The sequence below is a fragment of the Cyprinodon variegatus genome, unplaced genomic scaffold (genome assembly GCF_000732505.1).
Source record: "Cyprinodon variegatus isolate N-32 unplaced genomic scaffold, C_variegatus-1.0 Scaffold501, whole genome shotgun sequence".
In the NCBI taxonomy this organism is placed as follows: Eukaryota; Metazoa; Chordata; class Actinopteri; order Cyprinodontiformes; family Cyprinodontidae; genus Cyprinodon; species Cyprinodon variegatus.
This window is the reverse complement of record NW_015150954.1, coordinates 121,657-148,660: the sequence shown is the minus strand read 5'-3', so window position 1 is coordinate 148,660 and position 27,004 is coordinate 121,657. Positions and strand designations below refer to the sequence as shown.

Below are 27,004 nucleotides of genomic sequence, written 5' to 3'. Positions count from 1 at the left end.
AGGTGGTTTCATAAGCAGAGGAATGTTATCCTGCAGACCTGCAGGGCGCTCTGTTCCCCACATAATTCACTATGTAGTAATAACCTTTAATATCTGTGCCATTGGATTTGGATTTTTCCACAAATCCCTACAAACCTATGAAATTGAATGGGCTTCATCCACAACGTATTAAAGCTCTGTACCTGCCTCCTGTTTACTGTGGAACTCCATATGGTGGCGTTTTCAGAGCGAAGGACGAGAGCAGCAATGACCATGTAAACTCTTTCCTTTCTCCATGTAGCATCCATTTGAAACTTATCATTAAACAGCCTCCGGTGTTCTTGGAAGTACATTTCTTTCTTTGAATGATTTTAGAATTACTATTGCACTACACCATAAGATAAAGTATTGTAGTATAAGAGATTATCCACTGGAACTGTACTACTTACACATAAAAGGTCTTTTTCAGATTCTCTTTAGCATTCTTTGTTGCATACTTAGTTTTTAGTAATCAATGAATCTAAAGAATAATCCCTAAAATAATTTATAAATTCTGTCTGAGTGCTTCTAATAGATTAAACGGCTTAAACACCTGATGTTACCATATAATCGTTTTCCTCAGATACTCAGAGAAAATAACCAGCCGGCCATCTGAAGGGTTTTCCTACGGTGGCAGAATCAGCTCCAGCCCGTCAGAGGAGACAGGAGGCCGCAGACCCTCTGCTAACCGGGGCAAGAGACGCAGACGAAACCCAGAAATGGACGAGTCCCAGTATGAGACAGAATACACAACAGGAGGAGAAACAGGCAATGAACTTGATGAAGAACTGGAGAGGTGAGAGTTTCTGTTGGGATTAGAGGTGAAAATGTCCTGGAAATGTCATTATCTCAGACCTGAACATGATTAGAACGGTCCGTTTCTCCCTCAGGACCAGACCCAGATTCTCTGATACAAATGATTAACTGTAACCCTTGGAAATAGAGTTGTCCCAATAATTAGGGCAGCAATTATTGCCACAATTATTACTATTATTAAAATAGTTTGATACAGCCAGACTTATTTTTATTATGAAAACATGGAACAAAAAGATGACAAACACCTTCACAACACCACTGGAAAAAGTTTCAGTCTGTGTTCCTCAGGTAATCCTCTGAGGCATGCTGCTTCACATGTTTCCAGTAGGAGAAAAGTGGGACAAAGGTTAGATGTAGGGATGCCCAGATTGCAGTTTTTCCTGAATTATGTCATTTTACAGCTTTCTTTGAGACTGAACTTGTCAGTTCCAGTTTAGATTAGTTCCAGTTATTATTTTCTCCGTAAACAAAACAAACATATAAACAAGTAAATTTCTCCACTGTGAGATCAATTTAGTCAATCAATCAATCATAACAAAAAAATACTATTGATTTTTTTAAGCGATGTCATTTTAAATCCAACATTAAATAAAGCTTTTTACATGATTGGACTTCACTTGATTCTTTGATAAAAACAAAAGTAAATTTCAGTTCATGTTGTTTGTCTATGTGAGTGCTATTTTAAAAACATTTAATGAATAGAGCATTTTTTAAAATCTTTTAGGTTGACCGTTCCATTACCCATCAGAGTCAATCAAAGTCTGGCACATCTTTGATAAAAATTAGTCAGAGACATTTTTTTAATTATAATTTTTTTTTTTTCTTGCACCTGAACTTCCAAAACTAGCATAGAAAAAAGACCATGTATTCTTAATCTATGAATACATTATAATTCCTCTGTTAGAATGAAAGATCATTTTAAAACTTCCTTCCATTTGATTTTAATTGGTTTCTTTCTCTTTTCTCTTCTCTTTCATCTCCATCTTTTTTTTTCATTTCGCCACAATCTTCCCTGTGCTTTTTTCCTTGCAGTGTTTACCCCGAAATAACCACGGATTCTCAGAGAAACAGATACAAGAGAGAGTTTGACGCAGACCTGCGGGAATACAAGCGCCTATGTGCCGAGATGGACGACATCAATGATCAGCTGAACAAACTAAGCCGGCAGCTTGACACAATTGATGAGGGCTCTGCTAAATACCAGGTCAGTTCTACAGACTATAGGCTGGGTTATTATTCTGTGACATGAAAAAATGAAGCAGTTGGAAATATTGTCTGTTGGTTTTTTGGCCTGAAAGTCCTCCCTTAGTTTCTAAAGTAAAGATAAAAAATAAAAAAATCAGTTAGAAATTTTGTAGAGCTAAAGTATACTGAATTAGTTACAGTTGTGATGCTTATGATCAGCTTATCCAAACTTTAAACTGTAACTCTTTCTGTTATTTGTAGACTTTTATGAGCCTCAGTAGTTTTTTTTAATCTACAGAATAAGATTGATTTTCTGTTAAAAGGCTTTAACTCACTAAATCTCTAAAGCTGATGTCAGTGAAAGCAAATTGTGTTTATTTTAAGGGAAAACATTTCATTTATCAGATGGACTGGGATATTTTTAGATGTGTTCGGGAAAGTCACTGGACTATTGTGCACAAAAAGTAGCATTACTTTAAGGTGACAGAAAATGAGACACAAATTGTTTTTACAACTAGAGTTTTGTACGGTGTGATGTGCAGTGTTATTTAGCCCCCATTTGCTAAAAAATTTCTATTTTCAAAAAGGACATCCATTCAACCAGCTACTATTCAGCTATGTTAAGTTCTCACTAATGTCAAATAAAGGTGGCTTAGCATTACCATGCCTGTAGCGATGCACCTAGCAACCCTGCAGCTCACGTTATTGTTATGCATGTTTGGTTTTGCACTCAATAAGAATATTGTCATATTATACTTCAGATTTTTTTTTGCTCTAAACTATAAACAACATTTTGTCTTTAAAAAGTCTGCAGTATCACAAATACCACTTTTTTGTAATAAGCACATTGAGTTTGAAATTTTTGTATAATTACAACCTCAGTCTGCAGCTCTAGAAAGAGAAAACCTGTAAACACAGCAAAAGCTGGTATTTTATGGTTACTGATTTAAGGGCTCATTAGGCTTGATGCACAGTCATTACATGTAGAGATTGTCCTTGCAAATCTATCTGCATAGTTAGAAAGCTTTCCTAGATGCAGACAGAATTTCAGTACGGAGTCCTTGCAGAGGAATTTTATAGTTTTTTTTAATGCAAAATATTTCAAGCTTTTATTTTTTGTGACTGAATATTATGGGTTAGAAGTAAAGAAAAACCCAATTTCAGATTCTTACAGTATAAACCCAAAAAGGATGTTTTAGGTACACATGTAAGGCATCTGTAAACTTTGTCCATTTCTCTGCACTCTGCTTGGTTGGGTCTCCTCTTGTATGAATTATTGCATAGAGGACTGCATCTCAGCCTGTGATACTGTTTAGGTGTAATGGAAGCCAAGGTTGTTTTAATCGCTGCCTTCAGGTCATCTGACTTGCTGTGTCTTTGCAGTGACTTTGGTGTCTCCGATCTTCTCTGGTAGTCATTGTCAAGGCTTGTGCCCCAAGAAAGAGGTTGATTCCAGCCGGTCGGCTGTTAACTAGACGCTGCAGGCGCAATAGTATAGTCCCAGAGGTTGGAGAACAAACAGGAGATCAGATCTGACCAGTCAAAAAAAGCAGGATAATCCAAAGCGCGAAGCCAAAGCTAGTGTCTAGGACGTGCTATAGATTCAGAACCAGGAGATCAGAACCCCGCAGAAGTTCCAAAAGGAAATCCAGGTCGCTGTCAGGAATCACTTCCATGTTCATTTAACAGATGTAACCCAGCAGGAGTCCGAAGACAGATGAGGCAAACAGATCAGAGGGGAACAGGCAGGCCCAGTGGTTTAGAGGCAGAACAGGTCAAGATCAGGTAATCATCAACACTAAGGTAACGCTGGAACACTCAAAACGGGCTTGAGAGATAATCTGGCACTGTTGACTGGTTAGATGGCTGGTTAAATAGAAGCTGGAGCAAGTGGATCAGATAAACGGTAATGAGAAACTGGGTGGAGTTAGATAGGTGAATGACATGAGTAATTAAGCAAGTCATCAGTGCCAAGATCATCTTTGTGTTCCTAATAAAACCTAACCTACGTTTTGGATATTTGGTCTTTATTTCTTTAGTTTTGCTTCTTTATTATCTAGGGTTCTTTCCACATCAGAAGCTCCAGACCTCTAAGTGTGTGCAAATGATACGTAATCACAACTAATACCAGTTTTCTTGTTGTCTCTTAGGCTGTTGCAGAGGAATATAATCAGCTGAAGGATCTGAAGCAGGTAAACAGACCTTAGAATATACTGTGATCTAGTCTACAAAACATGTCGTCAGGCTAACAGTTGATTAGTTGTTTTTTTATTTTCATATATTTTCAGATGATTTTCTTTTTTAAATAGATTCCTGGTTGTCGTAGTGCTGTGTTTTTATTATCTGACAAATATTTCCATGCATTTCTTCTGTGCTCTGCAGACATCAGATTTTAAGTCTAAGAAGAAGGAGTGCCGCAGACTAAGACACAAGCTGTTTCACATCAAGCGAATGGTGAAGGACTACGACAAGAACCACTGAAGCGGTCAACTCTGTTCCATCTCTCCGCGCATCAAAAACCTCTCAGACGTTGGTCAAGATACACTCCATAAACACTTCAGAGAAAGTAGCATGCTGAGGTCAAAGCTACAGCAAACACAGGCACATGCAGACCTATGCTGCAGCCAAACAATGTACAGGGAAACACATACGGTAAAATTAATGATCAAGAGTTGTTTACTTTCATTTTCTGATCGCTAATTTATCTTTTCACCAAAGCAGAGGCAATGTTGACAGTTGTAGCATCTCCTGATAAAAACATTTCTCAGTGTTTGCACTGTGGAGACCACCGACTGCTGGGTGAAAAGGGTCATTTCAAGCTTATCTGCTAACGGGGATTGCTTTGCAGAAAACATGCAGCTCTGTTAATATTTGTTGTGACCTTGTTGCAAATGTGCTTTAGTTAAGCTTTTTCTTTCACACAAGTGTCAGTATTTGCAGCCACTTTAACCATCAGAGAGCTGCCAATCTGTGGGAACATTGTACTGTTTTTGTTCTTTTTTTTGACTACTCTTAGGTTTTTATTGACTCTCAAATGTGATGAAACCAAAAAGCGGATAAACTGCCCAGTGTGATAAACTCTAATGTACTGTACATGCTTTAAAGGACTCAACTTTATACCAGGTATCAAGAACAGACTGATACTACATCCATTATATCAGTAAATATAATTGTGGAGCATTATTATACATAAAAGATGTGACTTTTTAATCATTTAAAATCTGGTTGGTAAAAAAAAAAAATCTAACTGGTTTTATATTGTCTATCATGAGCTTCAATATAACCTTGCCCAATGATGTTCATTTCAATCTGCTGTAATGTTATTTTTCAGTTAAATGCAAAAAGATCTGCTGTAAATTTTAAAAAATGCCTTTGATTTATTTTGCATTTTCATTTTTATGAAGATTTTTATTGTCTTTTTAAAAACCGTTTATGAGCCATTTATTTTTGTAAGACATTTATTTTCACTGTTGCTGTCATTAAAATTCTGTTTTTGTTCAATGTACACATGCATAAATTATGTTGTCTACATAGTATTAATTTAGCAACTAATAAACGTCTAATTCTCAACAAAACAGTACTTTTTATTACTGCTCCATTGGTTTGCAGAAATCAGTTTCTCTTGTACAGAGGACACCCAGCAGGGAGGGAAAGGTGAGTTTCTGCTTCATGGATCTTCAGTGAGCCACAAACAAGACCAGTGAGAGAAATGCTAACAGATGCTGTCCTCTAGTGGTTAAGCATAGTAATCATTTCAAAGATATTCACTTGTTGCACAAATACACAGTATTGTAGCAGATGTGCAGCCTTGTGTTGTCACAGCATGTTGATTTAATGGAAGAAATTGTTCTATTTTATATGTTTGCTGTAACCACTTCATCACTGATGAGAACAGCAGGCAGATCCTGTTCAGGCAGCAATGGATACATTAGGAAGAGATGGAGGCCACTGCTGAGGCTACAGGCTGTTAGGTGTTCATCTGTGCAGTGAGTGTAATAACCTTTACTCTTTAAAATAGTAAAAAAAATAAGAGTTGTAGTTTTGCTTCATCATACTGACTTATTACCTATATGTAGAAATATGTACTATCAAAGTATAGAAACAAAACATTTGACTGCAGTTGTCTAAAGTTGTGGAAATGATTAATTTTAATAGTTTCAGGTAGAGTAAAGTTTTAGTTTTGTTTTATGTTGTGTAGTTTTTGCAAATGAATGAGTTTCTGCTTTATGGATAAATAGAAAGGATTTGCTCCTGTTCTGAATTAATTCAACTTTCATCTATTGTTGCCATGCAAAGTAAATGCAGGCCTAAAATTAAACGTGTCTTTAACTCTGCCATCATGATCATCCTAGTCTAAAAAAGGGAAATCTAACCTTTAATTAGAGCTCTTTAATTCAGTGTTAAGATAACAAATTGAAAGATTAATGTTTTTATTACATCGATTAGTAATACATGTATTAGGGCCTCTAACAGTTTCAACATAATTATTGTAAATGAGGATTTTTCTGAGTTTAGTGAAGTGTCTTCAAATATTTAATCCATGTTTTGTAAGATCTATTCTGAGCAGGAAGGTGACATGATCTAAATGCCTCTTAGCTTCTCTTCAGAACAGGAAACACAAGACAACATGCCAGTTAAAGAATGCAGATGTGTGTTGAGCTTCATAAATCAAGAATAAGCTGAAATAAAATATCCACTGGCCTGAACCTGCAAATTACACTGTAAGCCTAAAATATTGTCTTTCATTGAACTGAACTAGACTAAAGTTATTACTGCATCTTACTGTAGGTGGAGTTAGAGGTTAAGCCTGCCTGCTGCATTTAAAGTCTTTGACTTTAATCTTTAATTGAGCTCCTGGGGTTAAGTCTTCTTAGTTCAAGGATCAGTTCTTTAAAATGTGCGAAACATTCATCCAAACATTAATGGATCCATCCTGTGGGATTGATGTAGTAGGTAATAAGCTAAAGTGAATTTAATCTCCAAACGTATCAAAAATCAATCTGAAGAGCTTAAAAAAAGGAGATTTTTCTTTGTACAGCAATTAGAACTAAAAGTAATAAGAAACCTAATGCCTCTAATAATAGATGAGAGCAATATTTAATGGAATTAAAAACTATGTTTATCAGTAATTAAAGACATTTTTATTCATTTATGATAAAGTAAGATGGAACAAAAGAACGCTAAGGTAAAACTAATCCTGCTTCAAAACTACAGATCAGTAGAACAAGACATTATAGTTTAAAATACTGTCAGAATTGACTGAAACCTAAAATTTAACAACAGTTCTTGTGTCCTTTTAAATGACTTATCCAGATTTACCTAAAAGAAAGGGGAGGAGAACCCAACATTTAAAACAAGCTGTACTGTTTGGTTCTGATGTTGAATCAAACAGGCAGAAGATGTTCAACCTTTATCACACTGTTTAGTATTTCCTGACAGAGCAAAAGATCTTCTGATCCACATCCTGTGAGATCTTCTAAGCTAAATTAAATAATAGTGTAGGTGGCACTAAACATCCTTGTTGTTAAGGACAGTAAAAATAAAAGTATTTTTAAGGACAGTCAAAATAAAAGTACTAATCTTTTTGTGGGATCTGGGTAACCTAGAGGCTTTAGTGAAATCAATTAGTATTTAAACCTGTTATTCATCATGTCTTATTCTGTAAATTAGCAGAATAGGATCAAAAATCAGATGGACATCCAATTAAACAGCTACTGCTGGGTCATATGGTTATCATAGTTTGGATGCATATGATCTCATGTGTATCATCTTATTATCCCCACTGGCTGCAGTGATAATCAGATGATATGCAATGCTCTGACTAGGCCTGTGGCTCTGTGAAGATTTTGAAGTGAATTGCAGGAATGAAGCCTACAATTCACTCCAAAGCCTTTTATTCATGGTGGTTAGAAAATAACGAGTCAGCCAGACAAACTTCTTTTGCGATTTTTAGTTTTGGCATGGTCATAGAGACATGATTCTTTTACATGTTAAGCTGCTTCCACAGATAAATCACTAAAGTCAAAATACTAACAAATAAGCACAAACTGATGCACCAGGGATCATGGCTATCACTGCCTTTTTTAGCATATAACAGGAAAAATAAGTCACATCAAAACTAAGCTTTAGGAACACAGTTTTTATCAATCATTTTGGCAAAAATACGTTTATTTCCACTGAGCTGTGGTTCATAGTCTATAAAATACCTGGATCCTAACAGCACACCTGAACATGAAGGTACCTTTCATCATCACATAATTATGATTAAAGGATGGCTGTTACCTCTTTAAAGAGGATTGGAACTGTTGGAGAAAATGAAGATTATGTTCCTCAACATTTATAAAAGCAAAAAGAGCAGAATGCAAAATTCACTTGAGCCAAGCATCATCCCACATGAAGCTTATAGGATCTTTAAACATATTTTTAAATCTTCGGGGAGTAATGATGCCTCGGTTGATCCCTTTATAGTCAACACCAAAGTTCACCATACAATCTCTGTCTGTCATGAAGAAAACATGAGGTAATAGAGTCCCAAAGGGATGTGACTTTCTGAACAACCAGGGTGTGTTTTAAATACATTGGTCGTCGATAAAACATCATAGGTCCCCATCTTCAGAAAACGCTGATGCAATTACTAAAGAAGTGCCAAACTAACCCTTTTCATCTCTATACAATGCTGTGAACAGAATTTCCCTCCTTACAGATATAGAAATACAGATATAAATGTTTCAGATCGACAAACACATTTTAACTTCAGCTAAGGTGATCTGAGGAAAAACAAAATGCTTATTTTAAATGATGACTTTTTTTCTGGAGGGGAATAATGTTGAAAATTAACCAAAAAACAAGGTCTGATTACTGTTAGAACTGTAGAATAAACCAATTTTTGAAACGGTGGCATGAAGTAGGCTTGAACTATGAGACCCCTGGAAACAACACGCTGAGACATAAACCAGAAATAAGGGGAAAACATGGAACAGTGGTTAGCCTTTCTAAGGAAAAGCTAACAAGAAAATTACTTCAGAAACACATCCAGGAGGTCACAAAAAGCAGAGCAGAGCAGACACCAAATCCCTCGGCTTAGACCCACTTTGATGATTTAAAGGCACACTATGGACTTTGTCGCCTAAATAGTTGAGGCATATGAGTTATTTTAAATCATTCCTTAAGCCAATATACAGCGATTGATACTATCAATCCTACAAGCGGGTCTCCCTTCTTCAAATACCAACTATGTAAGCTGGGAGATGACGGACCGTCATTGGCCAGGTCATGTGACCTGGAAGAAAGTATCGCTTTACGGGCACAGGCTCTCATATAGTCATGGAGCTAACGCTTTTGCTCTACTAGTTTTCCCGCCTGCTCGACTACTGGTCATGTCTGAGGCAAGGAAAAAGTTTAAACCTTCTAAGGAGGCTAAAAAGAGAAAACGTGAAACATGGAAATGAGTTTATTTGTTGGCGCAGGCTGAAAGAAGAAGTCGGATTTAAAATCGATTCTCTTTTCTCAACTTTATTACTAGAGCAGAAGTTAACACTTTGCTCCTAGTATACAATCATATATCTTTGTTATTATTTCGATGTTGTCAGGGTGTTGCAGTGGTTTCTGTGTCCAGCCTTTGTTTTTCTCCTGCTAGCCATACGTGGTTGTTTGGCTCCGAATCCCACCTCTGAGCGCCACGAGTCACAGATCTTTGCTGAGCATGTCAGCCTCTGGTCCGTTTCTCAGCCTCTCAGAGATTCAAGCTGTCATGCCAGTGCTCAATCAGCGCAACGCCCAGCTGACTGTCACTTTCCGCCACACCGCAGACTCATCAGGTCAGCCCTGCCCGTTACCGACCAGCCTCCTCCTGCATGGCAACCACCTTCCTCACTGCAAGCTCCTGCATTTCCCACCTACGGACCTCACACTGTAAGCCTTTAAGTGCTGTCGTGATAGTTTAACTCACGCTCACTTCGTTTCAAGACACCCTGAAGAAACTCTGGCACCCTAGTGGCCAAAAGTTACACAGTGTGCCTTTAAAAGACAAACTAGTCAAAAAGAAATAGATCAAGGGTGCTCAAGTCCAGTCCTCAAGAGCTACCATCCTGTATCTTTTACATGCATCTCCTCTCTAGCACACCTGAATCCAAAGCCTTAATCCCCTCATTTAGCCCAGCAGAAGCGTGATATTGAGCCACTCATTTGATTCAGGTGTGTTAAAATGGTTGCATCAAATAGTTGCAGGATAGTAGCTCTTGAGGACTGGACTTGAGCACCTCTGACATCTGTCCTAATGTCCCCTAAGAGTTTTTGGGAAAATGCATTTAGGGTATTTAGGCCAAAAGTGGGACCTAGTGGAAGGTGTGCGAAAAAGATTCTCTTACACAGGATGGTAGTGTGATGGGCTGGGACTGCTCTGCTTTAGGACCTGGATGTCCTGCCAAAAATTATGAAGCCATAAATTTGAATAAAGTAAATTCTAAAAAACAACGGCCAGTCCAGGTCTGGACTAAATACAGATGGGTTTTATGGGATAAACTCCAACAAGCCAAAAACAAAGGAAATCTGTAAGGGGGCAAATGCTTTTTTCACAGCACTGTAACAGACTTGTATTTACATAGCTGAGGATGACAAAGTCCATCGCCCAGGCTGCAGACAATTCATTCATTCATTCATTCATTCATTCATTCATTCATTCATTCATTCATTCATTCATTCATCTATCTCCTGGGTTCATGAAATACATATGAGAGCTTCTGCATGATCCCTCCAACGCCTCCCAGCTTTGATCTGTATGTCGCAGTGCCCATGGCTGCTATGGCTTAATTTAGACTGGACAACAAAGAAGGTAGAGCACACAGAGCCTGGGTTCAACAAGAGTCACATTGGGGTGTCATATGGGAGGAGGTAGAAGAGGCACATGGCCTCATGTGAGAGAGCAGTTTAATGAAGGCCCTGTTCAATCAGAGTGAGACGAAGCGAGATCAGCCAGAGGAGGGAACACGACTGACAAGTGCTGCAAACATACATCAGGACAATAACGCAGTGTTTCTATCAAATAACCTGACTGTCATTCCAGTCTAATTTCACAGGAATAGAGAGGGAAAATGTCTCCTTAGTTAGGATCTGAAAGTCACAGCATGGAGTCCTGGCGATGCCTTCTTAAAGTCTGATCTCAGTCTGTCTCTCTCTGAAGGGGTCCTTTACTGTCCTGCAGCGTACGGCCAACTGATGGAGCTCCCTGAGAGCTGCATGTCTCGGATCAGCGTCTCGATCGGTGTTTTTCCCACCAGCCTCATGAAGAAGAGTTGGGAAATGAGATTCGCAGGAACGGCGCGTAGAGCAGGGAGACGCAGCAGCAAGCGGCCAAAGCGTTGCGGCTGGCTGGGGTACGTAAGCCTCTCGTACTCCGTCAGGGCGACCTGGGCCTTCTCCTGTAGGGACTCCACGTGGGCGGGGTCTGACAGGCCACATGCATCTGTAAGGCAAAAAAACAGAAATAATTTGATAAATCTAGTGTTTTTAAACATGGGGCTATATCAAACCAATATTCACTACGTAAGACAATTAGGACCGTTGAAAAAAAAAACAGAATAAAAAGAAAGGCTATTGAATTCTGACTTTACTCCCAAACTTCTAACTTTAATCCTAGAATTCTGACTTTAATTAAGAATCTTGATTCTGACCTTAATCTCAGAATACTTACTTTTACTCTGAAAATTAAAAGTCAAATTACTTAGAACTTTGTTGCCAAAGCCCAGGATTATAATTTTCATATGGTAAGAAATATTACAAGGAGTCATATTTCTATGAGAACAATTCTGAGATTTATACGAACTTTAAGAGTTAAGTCAGGATCAGTCGGCATTTGGAGAATACAGTCAAAATTCATTAGCCTTTTTTTAATGGCCCTAACTTCAATTTAAGCCTAATTCCAATTTGATCCAATTTAAGTGTCAAACCCAAAAACACCACCTGCAAGACAGATTCACAATATGTCCAAATGTCATGGTAATTGAAAGGACTATTTGGATTCAGTATTTAGTGACCTTCTCTGACTTCCAAGCATTTACACTCTGTACACCAGTTATATGCTTGGTGAACTCTCAATGCATTGGACCAAAACAGACTTAATGAGATGTAAGAAAGGTTGTGTGTACATTTGATGACAGAAAAGAACAAGTTAATTTACAATAATTTGCTTGTATTGTATTTTTAACAGCATGGAGCCATAATGAGCGATATCTGAGGAAAAGTAAAAGAACACAGCAAAAGCTGAAACAGAAGCTTTTTGATCCCACCTCCTTAAACCCGATCAGCTACTCTGAGCTACGTTTTAAAATAATATTTTTTTATAACCACTGAAATAATGTTTTATTTACCAAAGTGTCTCATCTTTAGCATTACTCATAGATTAAACTAAATAGATAAAAATTAAGCAAAGACCCTTAACCCCACACTGCTCCCTGAGCGCCGCACAATGGCAGCACACTGTTCCCCAAGGGAATGGGTTAAAGGCAAGGTTAATTTTGTTGCTCTGTACTTATGACAGTATAATGACAATAAGAGCTGAACAAAAATAAGAAAAACTAGGAACAACTCAAGATTAAAATATGCTTCTTTGCCAGGTTTCTGTTATATCACTCAGATACTTTCACTTTCTTTTCATTACAGTACATTATAAAGCCTGTATGACCTGCAGTCTGAGCTCAGCTGTTATTAATTGATCCAGTACTGGGATGAAATGAGTAAAGAAGCAGCAGAAATCCAAAAAAGACTTGGAATCACTTAAAAAAATCAAAAACATTTAAACATTATTCTTTCCTTCCTTTCTGGAGCTACTATTCTTTCTGCTTTAACAGTGCAGTTGCTGTAAAACAGATTTACTGTTATTGTGAGGAGTAAACCGCTTCTACATGTGGCTTTTAGTTTCTGATCTATTTAATAGCTTGTTGACACACATGTCAGACTGGTGCTTAAAGGAGATTTTCTATTGTTTCCCTCAATTCAGTAAGGTCAAAGGTCAAACTCCAAAATCAACAGCCCCATGCAGCTGGAGAAGTTTTGTTTCCGTGACATCTGAACCCTGACCAAAACATCAAATGGACTTGTTTGTTTTGGATTCCCTTAAAGAAGCCTGGAGTCAGATCATAACCAAGATATCACCTTACAGTAAGCTTTTAGCCATCTACCGAACCTACCAGGGGAAAAGAGGGCGATAGCTTTGAGGCAGCTGTACTCGGCTGAGTCCACCTGTAGCCGGTTCAGCTTGTCCACCTGGTCCTGGAAAACCCTGACCTGGTCCATGAACGACACCACCCGCTCCGCAGACATGGGGGACGAGTGGAAGCCGGCGGCTGCCAGCAGAGGAGCCATGTGCAGCGGCAGGGCGGACTGAGCTGCGTTCAGGATGAACAGCTCACTCCAGCTTAGTCTCAGTAGCGCTACCTGAGGGGTGAGATGGAAAAACTGTCAGTTAGAGAAGAGACTAACTCTTGGTCCAAACGATGATTACATTTCACATAAGTCATTTTTATTAACTTAAAAAAAGTCCATAGAAGTAAATTATTTTACCTGATTTTGCAAATAAAGTTGTTTCTGATTCTACAGGACATTCTTACCTTATTTTGATGAATCTTAGCATGAAGGTATAGTGTAAAACTGGGAAGCTATAGTTTTAAATAAAAATAGCGCGGTTATCCTGTTTCTTTTAAACCTGAGATGTTTTTATGTTCTCCTGTCTGTTTTTTTTTTTTTTTTTTTACAATATATGAAACTATATTTTTGAAGGGCTGATCCCTGTAATTTTGACTTAACTTCTCAAATCTTTTAAAATCATATTTTTTTCATTTATTTATTTTTCTTTTTACAAATTCACATATGAAGATATTTTGTTTGTTTTTTTTTTAGTTAATTTTCACCTTGGATCATGGCACTGATTCTATGTCAAAATCAGCATGAACTACATCATACTGTGGGCAGAAGAAGTTTTATGCCTAAAACAGTATATAATTGAGCATATATATATATATATATATATATATATATATATATATATATATATATATATATATGTATAAAGAGTACAGTTAGTTAAGCTTAATTTGATTTGATTTAATTTATTAGAATTTCCTAAGTTCATTATTTTTCGACAATACATGTTGACCGAAGCATAATTAAAAGCATATAAAGCTGAATAGTTTTTTATTTTGCTTGTGTAACTAAAGGAAAAAGATGTTAACTTTATGTAAAAAAATTGAACTGACCTGTTCTGAGACTGGGAGTTCTGGGAAGTATGGGATGTTCCTGGCCCACTCGATGGTGCTGAAGAGGAGGCGGGCAGCCAGCTCACAGATGCTGTCGATGCCCATTACGGACGCCCCGCCTGCTGATGCCTGCATCTGCGCCTGGGCGTAGGGGGCTCCGTAACGGCTGTTGGTGTACGGCTCGGCCCGGAGGAGCTGGGAGATGAGCTCTGACACCGGGTTCCCATTGAAGTAGTCTGCCCCGAGGTGACCTGGACCAGGACCACCAGCCCCTCCAGAAAGCGGGTTGGGACTGATACCTGAGTGAGTAGGAGGGAGTCGACCCCGCTGGACAGCTGTAGGGAAGCATGATGGAATCATTTAAATGTAAGAGATCCACATTTGCTCATTGCCTTAGGTTAACAAAAAATACTAAACAAAATATACATTTATTTCACCAGTTGTACTCCTGATATGGGCTGAGTGATGTATAGACAGCTGGAAAAACCCCAGGCCAGGAGGTGAACCCATAACCCTCTTGCTCCAAGGCAACAGTCCTACCCACTACATCACCATGCAGCAAACATCCCATCTTGAAAGACATAATGCAATTTTTGTTGTTAAACGTTGATATCTGGTTTCTTGTAGATGAATGGACTAGTTAATAATTATTATATTAACCTAATTTGCAAATAATAGTGTTTTGTTTGGAGAAATTCTCAAATTTTCACCAAGTGCTTGCAAACTAAATGTAGAAATAGCAGATATTCAGAGAGCAGTTACATCAAAGATTGATTAATGTAAAATTCCCCAACCTTATTGTACTTTTGGCCTTAATATAATTGATCATTTATTGCCTTGTTTAAGTAGCAGCATTTTTCTGCGTGTTTAATATTTTATGTCAGCACAACACAAAGGGGAGCATAGCTGAGTTGAACAAATAAAATGCAGGGTTTTGAAATGTATTATCCCATTTAAACACTTCATTAAGTACTGATTTCTGGTCATTGATTGATTGATGGATTTTATTGATCTCACAGTGGCGAAATTTACTCATCAAATCAGCTCAAATAGTCAAAGGGGAACTATGTGCCAAAGGAAGAAAAAGGTGCATGGATATATACAGTATATACAATGCGTTCACATGTGAAAACTTTTTTTCTTGTTGTTTATCATAGGATCATTAACAGGGTTATTGCACAAGGTGTTTACATGGGTATTTATATAGATGGATATTTATAATTATATAAATATAGTTATTGCACTGGGTGTCAAATATAAAGAAACAGGTTATTGCAAAGGGTATCAAATAGTAATTGCACATTATATATTGCACAAGTTATTGCCGTTGTTGTCTGGTTGCAGCAGGGTTGCATGACCTGCTGAAGCAATCCTTTTTACAAACAGGGTGTAAAAGTCTTTCACTGCTCAGCTCCTTTACAGTCTGATGCAGAGGGTGGAAGGTGTTGTCCATGATGGATGTGAGCTTGGACAGCACCGTCATGCAGTCCAAAGATTAGACCTTTACGGATATACAAACCCCCTTATACATCGTCTATTTACTAATACAACTTTCAAAGCCGTTTACATTAAAACCACGTTAGATCTCCTCGGCGCTTTAATATAAAAAAAAGTGTTCGTAACAAGAACACCCATTTACTGTAATTGAAATTCAGAACCTAAACACATATGGGACTATTGATTGATAAAACTGCTGTTAAAAAAGGAACATCAGAACAACTCAAAACATAGATAATAGCTGCGTTTTGGATGTTAAGGCGCATGTGCAGTTGTTTTCTAGGGAAACACTAGCTGATTGCTCAAGCAGTTTTCCCCTAGTTGTTAGGTTTTAAAAATTGACATGAAGGAAATTATTGTTAAAAACAATAGAGATGCAAAAGCAGGAGAAAGAAGAATGTCTGGTGAAACCAGACCAAATTTAAATTTCCTGACCAAAGTTAAAAACTCCATGTGTTGCAAAGAAAAACAACAACAAAAACCTGCACATGTCACAGAAAAACCATTCTCTCAGCAAAACACGGTGTTGGAAGAATCATCATGTGGGGAAGCTTTTCTGTAGTTGATTTTAATTTGGAAATATTGCAGTTGAAGCCAAATACAGGCAAAAATAACAGAGACAAAAAAAAAATCACCTTGGCGGGGGTTCATCTTCATTGACACACATTCATGTCTTGTCCAAATCATGACCTAGTCCAAATCAGTCCAAGACTTGGAAAAACCTTTTTTCAGATTTTCTCCAGGCTGTCTGCCTGACTTTCTTTAATAGGCAATAAGTCAGTGCTGAAACAATTAATCAGATTAATCGTGATTGAAATAATCATCAACTTATTCAGTAATCAATTAATTGTTAACTGGAGTATCGAGATTGTAAAATATGCCTTTAGCTGACAGAGAAACCCATTTAGAGCAGTAATTATACCAATTGTAAAAAAAAAAAAAAACATTTTGTGTTTAAGGAACCTTTGGCTATCCGATTATGAGTCAATTAATCGAAAAACTTATCGACAGATTAATGGATTTGCAAAAATAATTGTTAGTTGCAGCCCTAGAAACGATATTAATTTTAATGTCTAGATGTTCAGCTGGTAGAATCAAACCCCTGAATGAAGACTTACAGCTCAGAGTGAGCCTAAAACTGGTTCTACAACCTAGTATTGGTTCAGACAGGAAGTAAAGAGGAAAATCACAATTTATAAGAAATAAAAAAGGTTTAAGCAATATATTTTTTTTCTGCTTCACAATTATGTGCAACTTTGTATTGTTCAGACTTCGAGTCAGTCCCGTACTTTGGCTGTACTGTCAAATAATGTGAGGAAATGTAAACGTTCTGAAGACTTTTGTTCTGTTTCTCGAAAGGATGAGGGAACAAAAAGAAAAGCTTTGTGTTGATGAAGAATTTTGTTTTAAAATCAATTTTCTTTTCTTTTTTTCAAAGAATATATTATATAGATGAAAACATTGCAGAGAATTATCTGTATTAATAAAGAATTGAAGAGCTGCTCAGAGTTATTGATCCATTTAATCAAAAATGAGAGAAAATAAGGGCTGTTTAACCTCCATCAAATAAACAAACACCACAATATAATCATGTATACCAGCAGAGAGAAACCTGCTCCCAAAGTTTATTATCTGTCTGCTACTGAAACATTTCCTCACGTGCAGCTCTGATGGAAGAACCTCCTACAAAGGAATCAGCTGACCTGGCCAGAGTTGAAGCAGACGTTTCCAGGTAAAGTGGAAACAGTTGGACCTGCGTCACGGCTCTAGTCAGCACAGTTCATTAATAACTCTTTCCAGTGTAGCTGCTGGCGAGCTGCCATCTCAGTGTGGACTATGAATGGCAGAGCACCACAAACTGTAATACAACCACACTTAGATCACCTACAACTACCTAAAGAACAACGCCAGCTAGGGTGTTATAAATGGACTTTAACCTGGCTTTGTCACACCATTAAAGAGAGTTAAAGATAAATATATATAAAACTAATATCTGATTCTTGGGTGTAGAGCAGGCTCAGACTGGTAATCTGTGATACTGGACATTTGCCCATTGGGCCGGTCCTAATTTCAGCGTGCGAGTGCAAGCCCTCCTTAACTCATACCAGCCCCAACACTTACTCTCTGATCGAAGCACCTACCTGTGACAGTAAATAACTGAAGGAGCTCAAGAAGTAATACAAAGTTCACTACCTAATTGATGCACGCAGTATATATAGCCCTTCCTTGTCATGCACATCCTTGTCATGCACATCCTTGTGACGGTTGGCACATGGTGTAATTTTCTATTTCTTCAAACTGTAAAACCATATTTCTTTAAACTATAAAATCCTTTCAACAAACTAAATTATAATGAACAAAAGTGTTTTCTTTAAACCAAGCTACGATGTTCCTCTTATATTTGACCAATTTATGTTCAAATATTTAGCAGAAATATGTTGCGGTGCATGATGGGGTTTTGCATCTAAAGGCTAACCATTCCCGTGTTACGTGCATTGTTGCCAGGTTGGGATGTTTCCCAGTCTGGCAGCTTAGAATGACTGTCTCTGGGTAAAAAATGTTTTTCTTTAGATTTATGGCCTAAGCGATCAATAGACTTTGCTTCAAATTGGGCAAAATTTTGTATATCCAGGTGGTTCATGAACATTTTTTGGGCTGGAAAACGTGAGTCAGTGATGGTGCTCTATGTATGAGTGGGGGTCTGGCTGTCTTAGTGCAAGTGTGGACGTTACACAGCAGCAGTCACTGTTGCATTTGTGTTAATAACCAAAGCCAGTAAAACCCATTTATTGGTGGTGGTTGTCAGAGATGGCAGAAGTACTCACTTTCCGTACTTGAGTAAAAGTACAGATACTTATGTTAAAAAATACTCTGGTAAAAGTGGAAGTACTGATTAAACTTCTTTACTCAAGTAAAAGTAACAAAGTAAAGGCTTGTAAATTTACTTAAAGTATAAAAGTAAAAGTAGAAACCACTTTTTTCATGCCGTTGCCTACATTTTAAATGGATGTCTGCCAATAGGACTAGATCTCCGTTGTGTTCATTTTCAATCATCTCGTCGTCCATACTGTTATGCTAACGCCACCGCCACCAGGCTGCAATGATTTGCCGCGAATTAATACCGCCAAATCTGTCGATTCATCTTGTAGTGGTGTGTCAAATGCATCGTAGATTCCCATCCAATTAGATTGAATTTGGTATTGATGATGTGAAAAATAATAATGGTAACTCCATTGAAATGATTCAAAACTAAAGTAACGAGCCAATTTTTTAAAATGTAAGGAGTAGAAAGTAAAGATATTTGTGTAAAAATGTAAGGAGTAGAAGTAAAAAGTTGCCATAAAAATAAGTAGTAAAGTAAAGTAAAAATATCAGAAAAATCTGCTTGAGCACAGTAACGAAGTATTTGTACTTCGTTACTTCCCATCTCTGGTGGTTGTCATGTGATGCTTGAAAATAGATCAGTTAATCCACAATGTGTATTTGTATTGTGTTTCAAATTTGAGATGAACGCGTTTGACTGTGCTTCTATTAATTTATTTTTCGGGGTGGGGGTCCATAAGTGGGCCGGTGTAGATAGAAAAATACCAGGGCCGAAAATCGATTCCAGTCCGAACCTGGTATAAAGTACGTGTTATTACTGTAGCTCATTATGTGGGGTGAATCTGTGGAAACAGTATGACGTGGATCTCAGCGGCTGAGTAAACTGAATAAATTCTGTAGAATCATGAACTTTCCTTTTCCTCTTAATGTGAGGATCAAACTTAGCTTAATTTCCTGAAGTCTGTTGCTGCAGGAATGCATGCAATAGAGTGTACACAGGCTCTAGTTGACAATATAAACACTGTCCTTCAAGCACATGCACACTCATTTTTTGGGGAAGTGCTAACACCAGAAAAAGTAGCCCTCATCATAAAATGTATTGACAGGAAGACTTACTGAATCTTCATTAAGCTGAAAAGAACAACTTTAAAGCTGGCTTATTTCAGGTGGAAACAAAAGAATGAAAAAATACCCTTAATCCATCTCAATCTATCTTGACACGGGAGCTTTATATGACAGCGGGTCAGAGGCAGGGCCAGCGTGAAGGGACAGTTTAGAGAGACTTGAGTGACGAAGGGAGGTGGGCAGTTGTGAATAAAATCTATATACTAAAATTATTAGATTTTTTTGTGCATTTTTAAGATAAAGATAGAGGCCTAAAATAAAGGCATAATCATAAGCATTTTTATGTAATAGTCCATACTTAGCGATCTGTTAAAATACACAATAATGCAGAAAAAATGGCTTCTTCTTAGTTTAAAATGTTTCCTTTCAAAAGCAATACATTTTGGGAGCAATAAAGAAAGACAAACAAATGTTCAGTTTTAAAGGTATTGTGGAGGATCTTTTAAAAAGACCCACCCTCTCCACTTAAAAAAAAAGCACGTGCAACAGCGTGCACAAGCCCATTTCTCCTTGTGAACACCCTGTTTAAAATGTGCTGTTCTCATAGCTCATATAAGCTTACTGTGTCCACATACAGCGCAGACTAGTGGACTTTATAGCCAGCTCAGTTAGCTGACCATTCAGACAGATGATCACTGCTTTCTGCTCCGTTGGTCACGTAACTCCTCCTTCACTGCGAGGTGCCTGCGCCATCTTTGTTAGTAGTCGCCACTGTCAGGGTAACGACAGCCAATAGCAACAGCGGACCACTGTGACAGCAAATCCCAGAATGTTTTACGAGAAGAGCTCTCTGCACAAAGCATTCTGGGATATATCTGCCCGATATATATTTGCCCGACCATTTTCAAAGAACCACGGTGAAAAGGTGAGCTTCAATGACTGTCTGAAACCGTAGCTCACCACGGATAAACGCATGAAAGAGAGCATGCGCAGAAAAAGATAGGTAACGGGGAAAGCACAGAAAAAGATAGGTAACGGTGATATGTTTACACTTATGTAAACATATCACCTGAATGATCGACAGTTAAGGCCAATTTATACTCAGAAACCAGGTCTTCTGTTTATGTATTGCAGTGAACGCAAATGTGCCCCCGCCCCTTCCTCAGACAATCTAGTGCCCCTCTCCAAAATCGTAGGTGACCGCAGACAGGAGGCATCTGATTGGTCAAATCTACATCCACTCTACACTATGCGTATTTCCTGTTTGGTACCTTACCGGCTTGTTTTGTTTGTATGACCGACATTGTGGAAAATGGCTCATGAAGATGGACCAGCTAGAAGAGCGAGGTGCATTAGAACGCTGGGAGCCTTTTTCCACCTGGATCCCCGCTCTTTTTCGCCCTCATGTCCCTCCATTGTCACACAAAAATGCCCCAACTTCTTCACTGCCTCTACCATATCTAGACCCACAGCTAGTTCCTGAATGTCCCTCTTGTGTTGTGCCATGGAATAACATAGCACAGACCACACTTTAATATTGGGCATAAATCAAAAACATCTGCGACACACTACTGCGGGGAGTATACACAGCCCTTTAGTAGGACCACGTATTTAGATGATCCACCTGGAAATAAAATATTGTCCTCTATACCTTTAAATATATATATATGTTATATGCACGATATGCATGATAGATCGATAACATCTTGCAGCGCAGATGTAGTGATTTCCACAAATGTATCCCCTAAACTTTTCACTATCTGTCATGGTACAACACTAACACAATTAAATTAAAGTCTTGTGTAATAGATATGCATAAAGTAGTGTATCATGTAAAAGAGTGTCAAAGAATGCATAATTTTTACTACTCTTTTCTAATAAAGGTTTTAAACCTATTCCATGTTTCCGGATGTTCGGGGTTGTTGTCCATTTTCAAGGTGAACCTCCACCCCAGGGTGAGGTATTTATCAGCCTCCAACAGCGTTTCCTCTAATATTGCCCTGTGCTTGTTCTTCTAGCTCTGGTAATTTGACCCTGCTAAAGTAGGGAACCTATGCAAATAATGTTTTCACCACCATGTTTCATAGAAGTGATGGTTCCTTCATAAAGACTAAGTATGTAAGCCAAAAGTTCAAGCTTTGTCTCCACTTTACAATTCTGCACTACTTTGTGTTGGTTTGACATGAAATTATAGAAGTATAGATTGGAGAGTTGTTGTTGTAAGGAAACAAAAGGCTGAAACGTGTGTAAAAACTTTTACGAGTCAGAAGATGCATTTAAGCTGGAAGAACTTTCAATACCTTCTTTGCGCATCCCGACACGGAAACACTTCTTCAGACGACAATATTGGCACTGGTTCCGATGATGCTGGTCAATTTGGCATTCTCTGTTTGATCTGCATGGCAAAAAAAATAATAAAATAAAAAATCTACTACTTTCCATTTTACAGACCCCAACCTGCTCTTTTATTTATTAATACATTTTTTCTATCTCTAGTGAGAAAAGAAATTTATGCTTTCCTCTCTCTGTTGTGAATGAACTATATGAACCGGGTGCAAAGCTAGAGAGACTGTGACCTTTGTAAATCATCAGCGTTACACACCCTTGTGTTGCTTTTTACAGCAGGTTGAGCTCTGCCAACATTTTACAGGGAGCCCTTTTCAAGCCCAGATGCAAAAAGAAAAACAGGCAGAGTTAATGCACTTTTCTGTGGAATAAATGAGTGAATTTGGCAGCTGAGAGAGAGGATTTGGTTTGAGCAAAGGGCTGAGCTGCAGCATTAAAGTAGCAGCGGTGAAGAATAATGGGAATGTTGACCTTCTGAGACGATCCATCCTCACATGACAAACCTTCAGGGTTTCATTTGTGCTCCTTTTTGTTGCTTTGTCTCAAGGCTGTTAGGGGGATAAGCTCAGATTTGAAGATATCATCTTAGTGGGAAATTAAATTCTCTCCTCTATAGATTAGATATCATAGGTACCAAATAAAAAAGGAAAAATCTTAATGTTACTTTTTTGGTTTATTCATTTTATCCGTATAGAAAAGCACCAGATACAGCAGTATAACAGTTTTAAACCATGTTCAATTCAGTTTATTTATATAACACGAATTCACAATGCGTCATCTCAAGGCAACTTTACAGTTTACCAGATCATACAGTCAAATTGATTTAAAGTTTTCTATCTAAGGAAAACCAGTTGATTGCATTGAATCATTGACTCGGATGCAATCCCTCACACTAAGCATGCTTGTAGCGACAGTGGAGAGGAAAAACTCCCTTTTAACAGAAAGAAACCTCCAGCAAAACCAGGCTCAACGTGAGCGGCCATCTGCTGAGGCTGACTGGGGATCAAGGAGACAGAAGCTTCACAGAAGCTTTTTCAGAGAAAGTGTCCAGCTTATGTCAACAGTAAGCTAAAATGGAAAATTGACTTTAACATCCTTGGTTGTTTCTTTGATCAGAAAGGATGATAAATTTTGCAGCAGCTCCTACCTGCAGGAGTAGTTGAGGTTCCTCCTGATGCTCCTCTTGAAGAAGCTCTTGCAGCCCTCGCAGGTGAACACGCCGTAGTGCTTACCGCTGGACTTGTCCCCACACACCACGCAGTCCACCACGCCTGCCTTGTCCTCGTCCCCAACGTCCACGTCGCTGCTGCCAGCCTGGGGTGAGTCGTTGTCCTCCTCCCTCCTCAGGTAAGCCTTCTCTCCCAGTCCGTTAGTGTCACCGTTGGGGTTGCCCCATCCCCCACTCACCATGGCCATATTCTCTGATCCAGTGAGAGGATCATAAACGGACCTTATGCTCTGTCCACCGGGCTTTTCTCTTCCCCAGGAAGTTTAAAGGACTGATTCCTAACTCCGACACCAGGACTCCTTGTTTAGATTCAACCAGCTTTGTCCTGAGATATCTGAAGGCAGGAGCCTCGCCTGCGTTGACCTTTCTCCCCTTTGCTTGTCTGGCTGACTTGACCCCGGAGCTCCTTCCTCTTCTATATTTTTCCTCTCCGTTCTTTAATCCCTCTGCTCTCTCTCTCTCTCCTCTTATGTTCAGCCCTGACCTCTGATCAATGGCTCTTGAGCTCTAAGAAAAAAAAAAACTTCAGACACACATTAAGTGGTTCAGAGTTCAGGCAGGAGTAAAGGGTGCAGCCCTGCTCTTTTCACAGGAAACAATAAATTTCACTTTGACTTTTTCTCTTTCGCTCTCACCCGTTGTCTACAACATCTGCTGCAAAACGTAGATAAAAAACCGCCTCACCTACCCTTCACCATGATGAAAAACAGCATAGATCTACTTTCCCTCAATCAGACCGGCAGGTGAGAGAAAAATACAACACAGTTCTCCTTCAGGCAGGGTTAAACTGCCCTGCCCTTTCCCCAACTTATAAACTTGTCCAACCAGTTCCTACCTTGCTGCTATCTTCTGATCTGAGCACCTCCAGTCCAGACTCACTCTTGACTTGTTGAGGCTTTTTTTTAAATGCAGCCAATGGTGATTTAAAAATGCAAAACAAATATTTTATTCTTCCTCTCTTCTATTTTTTGGAAATGACACCTTAAGTTAATGTTTCTTCTGACTCAGCTACTTTCTGTAGCAGCAAAGTTAACCAAAGACGTCCTCCTGCTCTGCCCTCTGTGACGAAACTCTTGTTTTCTCTTGCTCCTTCAAAGCCAATGGGGTCAGAGGATCAAATGTCAGAGAAAAAAAAACAAGCCAAAACAAAGGCTGGGTTGAGAAATCTCCTCAGTCACAGGCTGCTCTCCTTCCTTAAAGTCATGTCTCTATTTTCTTGTTTTGTCAGAGCTTGTCCATCGCACAGTTACATCCAAAGACCAGAACCTCCCTGCTGCAGCTGCCAGACTGTTGCGCTCTTCCCTCTCCTGCTCCTTCCCTTTCTTGTTTTTCTGCCTGGCCCAGGCAGGAATAAATTAGCCCCAACAGGGCAGGAAAAAAACACAGCGCCCTTTTCTCTTCTAACCAGACTCAGCAACGGAGTGCAGCCCAGAGATAGCCTCCTCTTCCTCCGCTTCTCTCCCTCCTTTAGGGAGAGTGAGCGTGTGTCTGTGTGCTGAGGGATTTGACACTGCTATTCAAGCACTGCTGTTGCCATGGCTCTGGATGCCTTATAAGGCCAGCAGAGTCAAAGAGCACAGAGTGGGCTGCAGCCAAACCCACACACACATAGAGAAAGAATGCCGGGCCGCCTGACTGACTGCCTGCCTGCGTTCCCCCACTGACCCCAGGGCCAGCCTGGGAGCACAGGGGTGGGGGGGCAGAGGCGTAGCCAGAAAATCCTAATAGGGGTGTCCAGTCAATAACCAATGTACATTGAGGGGTGCCAGAACCTCAGGGTCAATCTACACTGTTCCAACAGGAACAACCACAACATCCATGTTTTCCAAATAAAGACTAATTATACTTTCCTACAGCCTTTGCTAACAAATAGATGCAGATATATAAACATCCATACTGTCTAAATTAAAGGTATAGTGGACAAAAACTTCTCTAATATTTGAGTTCTGGGGCGAACATCTTTTACATTGTCATTACCTACTTCTATTAATTGTCATTCTGCAAAAAATTGATATTTACATGTACTAATATCCACATTTAATGAATGTTTAAGTTATTATTAAAGTAGTTATTTATCTCTGATTTCACTGAAGAGTCCATGATGACTTGCAGAGACACATAACTTTATCTTTACCCCCCAAATAATAAAAAAAGTAGTTTTGAAAAGAGCATGAATTCTGTATTTATCATCTTTAATGTTAGTCCATTGATACGCATGTGCATTTACCACAGTGTTTCTGTTGTAAAGTAATTGTTAATATATGAAAAATGTAAATATTTAATAAGTTTGAACATTTCCCTTCAGAGTATTACTGCTGCCAGTGTCTGTATTAGAGGGATAAAATGGTAGGGGTGGCCACAGGGGGGGCCAATGATTGGCTAAGGCTGGCCCCCCATCTAGCTCCGCCCCTGGGGGTGGGGGGGTGGTTCGACCTCAGCACAGCCGTAAGACAAAGAGGAGGGGGGCGAAGGTGGAGGGGTTGGGCAGCGAACAACCGTACAACCGTCACTCCATGTTCTCCTCTCCGCTATAATCCCAGAGACCTCCTCCGGCTCTGTTGACCCAATAATAACAAGGAGCGCCTGTTGTTGTTGAGCAACTTGTCAAAAGGTTACATGATACTCCGCTGGCTGCTCTTCACACCTGCCGCTCACACTCACAGGTCTGTGAAGGATGTCGCAGATCAGGTGGCATTTAGTTTTAATTCACACCTCCTCTAAGGAGCCAAATAGTTCATTTTATGCCTTAATGATTTCAAGCGCCTCACTAAAGTATTCATACCCGTTTTTACAGGTCAACCCCAAAATGAAAGGGTATTTGCCTAGGCTTTATGTGAGTGAAAAAAAAAAGTAGTGTTTGAAAGTAAGGTGGAAGGAGAAGGATAGCTCTGGAGGAGCTGGAGAGACTCACTGCTCAGGTGTTGACAGCACAACTAGCAAAGCAGAGAAAAAGTAACCCTATGGAAAAAAGTTATCTGGTTAGATGAGACCAGATGTTTTGGCCTGCATACAAAAAGTGTGGAAAAATCCCATCACTGCACATCTGTCTGAACACAATACCAAACCCATGTGGCAACATCATGTTGGAGGAAGAGCTAGAAACAGGGCACTCCTGCAAGAAAACCCAGTCGAGACTCCATTAGATGTGAAACAGACACAATCTCACTGCAGCAGACCAGCTACCCATTAAAAGGATTTCTAGTATGTTGGATATAACCCATAATGCATATTTAATAATAACTATGTATATTTATCTGCTCTTTAAAGGAAGAGGGATCCATTGATTACAAACTTATTCTTGCAGGATAGTGGGTCTTTGCATGTTGAATGTGTTATATTAAAGTAGAAAATACTTAAACTGCAGCTGTTAATGGAAAACAGTGATTAATCAGTAATTTTACACAGGAGTGGATTTCTCCTTGAGAAGAGTGCAGGGACTCAGTCAATCTGCTGACACCTATCTGACCTCTAAATCCAGACTTGTGTGCTGGAGGATGAGGCGTGTGCTTGTGCAGTCCAGAGGGAGTCATGTGCCTGTCATCAAAGCATTTAACCTCGACACTGGGAACACCAAGGAGAAATATAAACATCTTATTTATAAGATCAGTAGGCATGCTTTTTCATGATCACTACAGGACTGCTTAAAATAGATGTAAATAGATGTTATCTTTTTTAACTCGCAATCATTTCCTAAAGGTTTAAGATCAGATCTCAGAAGTTTGCATTTCTCCTTCCTTCCTTCCTTCCTTCCTTCCTTCCTTCCTTCCTTCCTTCCTTC

General features: G+C 38.9%; 2 protein-coding genes across 2 annotated transcripts in view; one reads left to right on the top strand and one right to left on the bottom strand.

The window, feature by feature from the left end:
* Nucleotides 1–5,377, top strand: part of LOC107094684 (occludin-like) — a 29,806-nt gene extending 24,429 nt beyond the window's left edge. Inside the window, exons 6-9 of the mRNA XM_015390463.1 lie at nucleotides 602–814; nucleotides 1,867–2,038; nucleotides 4,170–4,211; nucleotides 4,402–5,377. Of these exons, the coding sequence (XP_015245949.1) occupies nucleotides 602–814; nucleotides 1,867–2,038; nucleotides 4,170–4,211; nucleotides 4,402–4,500 (526 nt within the window). The 3' untranslated portion in view covers nucleotides 4,501–5,377. The remainder of the gene's footprint in view (nucleotides 1–601; nucleotides 815–1,866; nucleotides 2,039–4,169; nucleotides 4,212–4,401) is intronic.
* Nucleotides 5,378–9,185: 3,808 nt separating this feature from the next.
* nr2f6 (nuclear receptor subfamily 2 group F member 6) lies at nucleotides 9,186–24,810 on the bottom strand. The gene is made up of 6 exons (XM_015390474.1): nucleotides 24,062–24,810; nucleotides 23,146–23,733; nucleotides 21,953–22,047; nucleotides 14,268–14,602; nucleotides 13,203–13,449; nucleotides 9,186–11,479 (listed from the first exon to the last, which is right to left on the bottom strand). Exons 2-6 carry the CDS (start codon nucleotides 23,412–23,414, stop codon nucleotides 11,205–11,207), a joined length of 1,221 nt encoding a protein of 406 aa, XP_015245960.1. The 5' UTR covers nucleotides 23,415–23,733; nucleotides 24,062–24,810; the 3' UTR covers nucleotides 9,186–11,204.
* Between the last annotated feature and the right edge of the window lie 2,194 nt (nucleotides 24,811–27,004).

What these genes read in the sequence shown, in the direction of transcription:
- nr2f6 (XM_015390474.1), bottom strand. Translation starts at nt 23,414, where the DNA reads ATGGCCATGGTGAGTGGGGGATGGGGCAACCCCAACGGTGACACTAAC. An exon ending in TGTCGGGATGCGCAAAGAAG is followed by an intron (nt 14,603 to 21,952) that starts GTATTGAAAGTT and finishes GCTTCCCTACAG; the next exon opens with CTGTCCAGCGGGGTCGACTC. An exon ending in AACTCCCAGTCTCAGAACAG is followed by an intron (nt 13,450 to 14,267) that starts GTCAGTTCAATT and finishes CTCACCCCTCAG; the next exon opens with GTAGCGCTACTGAGACTAAG.